The following is a 7375-nucleotide window of genomic DNA, read 5'->3' as shown; positions in this document are numbered from 1 at the left end:
TCTCTCTCTCTCTCTCTCTCTCACACACACACACACACACACACACAAACTCATCCCCCCTCACACAATAAAAATCTACTCCCCCCACGCACACAGCCCCCCTCCACCGCGCCCCCTTGACCGTTGTTTTCCCGCGCCGCTGCTCCCTACATGCACTCTTGTATATATTATTTATTTATTGCATTTAGTGTTGGTCCAGGCCGGGCGGGGCGGGGCGGGGCGAGGGAGGGGAGCGGCGGGCGGCGTGATGAAAAGCCTGTTATTAACCCAACCCACCGCCCCTGACAGCTGCCATCAGTCGCCCGTCAGCATAGCAAAACGACCAGTCAGTAAGTCAGTTAGTCAGTCAGTCAGTTAGGAAGTTAGTCAGTCAGTTAGTTAGTTAGTTAGTTAGTTAGTTAGTCAATTAATCTGTCAATTCTTCAGTCCGTCGGTCATTTAGTCAGTCAGTCGGTCGGTCAGTCAGTCAGTCATTCAGTCGGTTAGTTAGTTAGTCAGTCAGTCAGTTGGTCAGTCAGTTAGTCGGTCAGTCAGTCAGTCATTCGGTTAATTAGTTAGTCAATCAGTCTGTCAGTCAATCAGTCAGTCGGTCAGTCAGTCAGCCATTCGGTTAATTAGATAGGCAGTCAGTCGGTCAGTCAATCAGTCAGTCGGTCAGTCAGTCAGCCATTCGGTTAATTAGGTAGGCAGTCAGTCGGTCAGTCAATCAGTCAGTCGGTCAGTTAGTCAGTCAGTTAGTCAGACATCACACAGCAGTACTTATAACTGGCGTGAGTGTACCGCTCGCTTGATATATTTTAAAGAGTTCAGAGTTTTACACAATGGAAGACCTTATTTAACTAACTCTAATGGCTTTGTCTCCTACAGTAAAAATTTGTGGGGGAAGGATTTATCGGAGCTGAATTTTTTATTCTCCAGTATAATTATGTAGTTCAAGTTCGGGTTGTTGTTGTTTTTGTTGTTGTTTTTGTTCTTGTTGTTGTTGCTGTTGTTACTGTCTCCTCCATTTGTGTCCAAAGAGGATACTAGGAAAAAAAATAATCTTTAGAGGAGTGACAGTGACATCCGCTTTGCATCCGTTCACGTGTACGTTAGTCATCTACCCTTTGTGTGTGTGTGTGTGTGTGTGTGTGTGTGTGTGTGCACGCATACACAGCCGTCACATCCTGCCCGCAGCTACAAACTGACAATCTTCAGTCATCGCCGAGTTGCCTCAGGCTACCCATGGGCTGTCCTGATCAATGCCAGTCAGCCCGGACTCTGGCACAACTCTCACGAGGACCAAGTGGAGCTCCGGAGGGCAGCACGAGACAAGCAGGAATGGCGCCATTATAAAATACTTGCCTGAGCCACAAACAGCCTAAGGTCGACACATGGCCCCTTCAAGAAGTCCTGGCGGTGCTAAGGGACGAGCGCAAATACAGAAAAACACTAAGACTGAACTGTGGCAAGATAGTACCTGGACCCCCCCCCCCTCACACACACACACACACACACACACACACAAACCTTACGTAGAATAGATCATGAAGAAGACATCGTTCCCTCGCCTCCTGCCCCAGGGGAACGTCCTCCCATTCCTGCTACTGCTGGTGGGCGCGTTGAGCCATGCAAAGGATGTGGACGCCTCGGAAACCAAGAACTGCACCGAGGCCGACACAGTGCTGACGGAAGGGGACGTTCGTATCACGGCCAACATATCGAAGGACGACGGAAAAACGCTGTTGTATCAGGTCGTGTACATGCAACCTGAGGAAGGCTTTGAGGGAATAGGTGTTCAAGTTGTCACGGGCAATGAGTTTGGGCAGGAGAAGGTGGCAGCATGGTTCTCCAAGGACAGCCTTTTCGCCGCCGACAACACCGCAAGGTTGTGGGAGTTGTATGTGCCTGTGCAACGCTTCAAAAACTATATAAAGTTCACTGTAGTTCTTGGTGACAGTAAGAAGGTGTGTGTCACTTGGGTCACCTCTGACAACCTACGGAGTCTGGAAGTAGTTGGTTACGGCCCCTCAAGATGGAAGGCCGCCGCCCCACGACCTGGCTGTCTTTGCGTGGGGAATAACCAATCACTGCCCTCCCCAAAATCTGAACCCAACTGCTCTGAGCCCCGACTCATTCTCGGGGCTACAACATCACCACCACCAACGAGTATGTCAACAGCGGTGGAGCCGGCGTGGTCAGCGGACTTGGCTGCGGTGGTGGGTGCAGTGGCTGGGGTGTTGGCTGTGGTGGTGGTGGCGGTGGTGTGCTGGAGAAAACGGCGACGCTCAACGGATGAAAGTAAGTAAGGGATAGACTCATACAATAGCCGTGTGTGTGTGTGTGCGTGTGTGTGTGTGTGTGTTACGTGAGTGGATGTGTTGCGTTATCTCACATGGCAAAACGCAGAACAGAAAGCAATAACTGTAATAAGAGTGAGTGCACCGCTTACTCGATCATTCGGCAGAGGTCGCACTTTTAAAGCACTGGAAGACCTTGCAACACCCTGATGACTTTACCTCCCATTGTAAAGCTTTCGGCGGCGAACGGATGGGAATTGACTTGTTCTTCAATTCATGCAGTCCTAACTTTTCTTCTTCGCTCGTGTCTCACTAGGGATAGTTAAAAAAAGACGTCAGAAGAGTGCTAGTGAAATCCGCGTTAGTTTCGCCTCTCGAGGAAGTACGCTATCTCTGATCTGTGTGTGTGTGTGTGTGTGTGTGTGTGTGTGTGTATGTGTGTGTGTGTGTGTGTGTGTGTGTGTGTGTGTTTGTGTGTGTGTCTGGCAGCCAAGTCTTAATTTATTGATTGATTTAGTGCAATAATAATATAAATGATAACAATGATGATAAGAATAATAAACATAATAATAATGATGAAAAAAGAATAATAATCATTCTTTTTCGTCGTCAGCTTTATTAACCCGACTTTATACGGGGTCGCTGAAAGAATATAATAAAAATAAAAATATCAATAAAAAAAAAATAATAATAATAATAATAATAATAATAATAATAATAACAATAACAATGATACGTAATAACAACAACAACATCACTTTACTCCGTTCCATCTATGAAAAGAATATCCCCTTCGGCAACCCTCTCCAATCTGTCCGCTGTCGTGCACTGTTGTCCTGAACAGCTGAAGGATGTACATTGATGCTAAGCTCAGCTGACTGCAATGAAAAGCAATACAACGCATCTAACTCTGTTGCCACAAACATCAACAAAACATACGTGTCGGCAGTCCGGTGATGCAACAAGCCTTCCAGGGCGGCGGAAGACGGCTTTTTCTGCGAGTAGTAAGCGGGGCACAGCACCCGACTCACCCAGTGGTGGCGCTGGCGTCTCTCAGCATCACACTATTGCGAAATACAAAAGAAAACGTAGGCATACCCTTTCATATTGTTTTTATAAATGCATAGATCGTAATGCTGCCCTCTGTCGGTTCTAGGGGGAAGCTCAGATGAGAGACACCGGCGGGAAACACACGTCCATCTCAAGAGAATGCAGTCTGTTCATAACTTTTCTAAACACACGTAAATGTATCTGAGTAGCAGCAATGTGTTGATGAAATAAACGGTCAGCGTCAGAGGTTACATCGTGGGCACATGTATGTACGCTGAGCACGCTTCTTTAATCACCAGACTGCTATTACTTATATTCTTGCCTGTTTTAAAAGAGCTAGATACAAGTTACTGAATGGTTTTGCAGAGAACTGTGTTGTCCTGAGCATCGTTGTATATCCATTATCTATTTGCTAAAAGGAGTGCACGGGATGCAACAATCTGAGAGCGGGTGCCGAATGCCAATATCTATTCCGAGATGGAACGGAGAATAATGACATCCCTCCACAGATGCCGCGCCGGCAGCCCCGAGTGACCAGCGGGAGACGACCATCAATGACAACAGCCGGTACCAGCCCTCCGAAGCCTGCAGGGATGGGGCCGCCGCCGGGGTATCCACGGAGAGGATCCAAGTTATTGAAAACAGCCTGTACGAGCCCTTCGAACCATACAGGAACAAGGCCGCCGCCGGGACACCCAAAGAGGGGACCCATGTTATTGAAAACAGCCTGTACGAGCCATTCGAAGCCTGCAGGGACGGGGCCGCCGCCGGGACACCCAAAGAGGGGATCCATGTTATTGAAAACAGCCTGTACGAGCCATTCGAAGCCTGCAGGGACGGGGCCGCCGCCGGGACACCCAAAGAGGGGATCCATGTTATTGAAAACAGCCTGTACGAGCCAGTAGAATCCTGCAGGGACGGGGCCGCCGCCGGGATACACAAAGAGGGGATCCATGTTATTGAAAACAGCCTGTACGAGCCATTCGAAGCCTGCAGGGACGGGGCCGCCGCCGGGATACCCAAAGAGGGGATCCATGTTATTGAAAACAGCCTGTACGAGCCATTCGAAGCCTGCAGGGACGGGGCCGCCGCCGGGACACCCAAAGAGGGGATCCATGTTATTGAAAACAGCCTGTACGAGCCCTTCGAAGCCTGCAGGGACGGGGCCGCCGCCGGGACACGGAGATAAACATCGCACGCTATGGACGAAAGCCTCGACGAGCCCCTGAAAGCCTGCAGGTACGGGACGGCCGCTGGTGTTGTGTATGTAGTTGTCCCTTGTGAGGAGCTGTCCCCGCTTCGTTTACATGCAAAAGGCGGACCGTTATATACTAGGATCCGTGCACGTAGCTGGTCGCCTGTATATGGATGTCCCACCAGTGTTTGCAAGCACGGGAGGGCATATTGTTTAATTCATGAATCCAATACATCGCTCTGTTTCGTAATAGGTGAAGTGAAGCGCCATGAAAAAGCCTTTATGAGGTGATTCAGGGGTAACTTTACGGGAAGCAGCATCTTGCAAATTTCAAAATAAAAACTATCTTGCTGTGCAAATGATTATTGTTTGGGGCAGATTACATTCTTTTCTCTGGGTGGTTAGGGTCCATCTCTTGCCCACAGGACATTTCCGAACGAAACTGAACACCTCATATATCATCCACGGCTGTTACTCAGGCTGGCTGGCTCTTCTCAAGATCCGAAAGTTTACTGCTTGCGAGACTTTTTTGACTTGAAATAAACTCACCCTTTGTCATGCCACAGTCCTTGTCTCCTCAGACTTCTCATTTGGTTGCTTGCAAGGTTTGGTGGATATTGTCAATTCTGCAAAAGATTCTGTAAAGGGCCTCTTTCATCCCTAAATTTGTTCAGTCTTTCCCGTAAATCTGCGGCCATGTTATCGGGGAACGCCTACGCACAACACTGTATATCAATAAGTCTTTTTTGGAAACATTAGGTTTTGAACATGCGCAGTTCAGGCGAGGACAGCTTCAAACAAGGGGGCAGATACGTACACAACACCGAGGCACCGAGGTGAACAACGCCCGTTGTGGACGACAGCCGCCTCGACGAGACAATTGAAGGTTGCAGCAGCGCGAAGAGGACACATAAACTGAGTGTCTGGCTAAACAGGCGCTGCCGCCTCCGCCAGTCAGTGAAAGCCATCTCTACAAACTATCTCCGACTGTCACGAGAGTCGGCGGAGCTGCCAGTCAGAGAAAACTGTTTGCAGGAATATTTGACTGACCACACGACTAACAGCTTTCGCCTCTGCCAGTCAGTGAACACAGCCACTACAGCAGTAACTGTTTACTGCCTACACACACACACACACACACACACACTCTGCCAGTCAGTGAACACAGCCACTACAGCAGTAACTGTTTACTGCCCACACACACACACACACACACACACACACACACTCTGCCAGTCAGTGAACACAGCCACTACAGCAGTAACTGTTTACTGCCCACACACACACACACACACACACACACACACACACACACACTCTGCCAGTCAGTGAACACAGCCACTACAGCAGTAACTGTTTACTGCCTACACACACACACACACACACACACACACACACACTCTGCCAGTCAGTGAACACAGCCACTACAGCAGTAACTGTTTACTGCCCACACACACACACACACACACACACACACACTGCCAGCCAGTGAACACAGCTTATGCACATTATACAGAGACTGTTTTGACTGATTATATAACACACGTGTACAAATGAATACACTTACTAAATCTTGATTAACCTAACATAATAATCTTGCGGACTTATATCATGAGAGTTTACTTGTTCTTCTTAAGTTCATGCAATCCAAAGCTGTTTTCCAATGATTATGTCACAGATTACTAGGTTCCTAAGATAGCAAGAACAGACACTAAACAGATACTGGAAACACCTGCCCGTCAGAGGAGTGATTGGGACATCCGCGTTTGTTTCCGCTCACGCTTGTCATCTTCTCCTGATCTGTGTGTGTAACAACAATGATAGTAGTAGCAGTAGTAGTAGTAGTAGTAGGGAGCTTAGGGTCAAAGGAGCTCTCTCTCTCTCTCTCTCTCTCTCTCTCTCTCTCTCTCTCTCTTCTCTCTCTCTCTCTCTCTCTCTCTCTCTCTCTCTCTCTCTCTCTCTCTCTCTCTCTCTCTCTCTCTCTCTCTCTCTCTCTCTCTCTCTCTCTCTCTCTCTCTCTCTCTCTCTCTCTCGAAAATGAATAAAAAAACACGGCAGTTAATATAAGGAGGAAGAAATATTTACACTCTTGCTGCGAGCCTTTCCGTTATAAGTATTTCCCTTAAGGTCAGTTTCCACATTATGCCTGTAAGAAATATGAAGGAATTTAAGAAAGAATATATTAATGAAAAGATACGCCAGTCAAATCTAAGGGAAAAAGAAATATGTACATTCTAATTACAAGCCTTTCCTTTATGGGCACTTCCCTTAAGGTTAGTTCCCACATACTGCCTGGAAGAAATAGGAACGAAAAGAAGGAAGAAAATAGATAATACAGTCAGTTATACCTACGGAGAAATCTATACATGCATACACCCTTGTCACAAACTTTCCCCTCCCTTAACCCGGTAGCAGCGACGGGCCAAATTTGTGGCTTTACCGTATACCAGCGACGGGCCAAATTTGTGGCTTTACCGTATACCAGCGACGGGCCAAATTTGTGGTTTAACCGTATACCAGCGACGGGCCAAATGTGTGGCTTTACCGTATACCAGCGACGGGCCAAATTTGTGGCTTTACCGTATACCAGCGACGGGCCAAATTTTTTTCCACGATATAAACCCCCAAAAAAATAGATGATGCATGAATTGATCACAAATGCTTTGATATATATTATGAAAGGGTTTGCGTGAGTGCTGATTTTTTCTCATTAATTCGCTTAGAGGGGCCTTCAAGAAACATGATCCCCGCAGCTACCGGGTTAAGATTAGTTCACACAATATCCTTCCCTGGAAAGAACATGAGCGAATGTAAAGAAAAAGTTTATAAAAATAAGTGGGTTTGTTGAATT

General features: G+C 47.5%; 1 protein-coding gene across 1 annotated transcript; it reads left to right on the top strand.

Moving 5' to 3' along the window:
• The first annotated feature begins 1164 nt into the window (after positions 1 to 1164).
• Positions 1165 to 5264, top strand: LOC126989645 (uncharacterized). Its single transcript, XM_050848246.1, has 2 exons — positions 1165 to 2280; positions 3839 to 5264. The coding sequence occupies exons 1-2, from the start codon at positions 1527 to 1529 to the stop codon at positions 4516 to 4518; spliced, it is 1434 nt and encodes a 477-aa protein (XP_050704203.1). The 5' UTR covers positions 1165 to 1526; the 3' UTR covers positions 4519 to 5264.
• The last annotated feature ends 2111 nt before the right edge of the window (positions 5265 to 7375 follow it).

The sequence above is a fragment of the Eriocheir sinensis genome, unplaced genomic scaffold (assembly GCF_024679095.1).
Source record: "Eriocheir sinensis breed Jianghai 21 unplaced genomic scaffold, ASM2467909v1 Scaffold1256, whole genome shotgun sequence".
Classification (NCBI taxonomy): Eukaryota; Metazoa; Arthropoda; class Malacostraca; order Decapoda; family Varunidae; genus Eriocheir; species Eriocheir sinensis.
This window is presented reverse-complemented; position numbering and strand designations above follow the sequence as displayed.

Bases quoted from the DNA above. Each gene is read 5' to 3' on its own strand.
- LOC126989645 (XM_050848246.1), top strand. From the start codon at position 1,527: ATGAAGAAGACATCGTTCCCTCGCCTCCTGCCCCAGGGGAACGTCCTC. The intron at 2,281-3,838 runs GTAAGTAAGGGA...ATCCCTCCACAG, and splicing joins GCGACGCTCAACGGATGAAA to ATGCCGCGCCGGCAGCCCCG.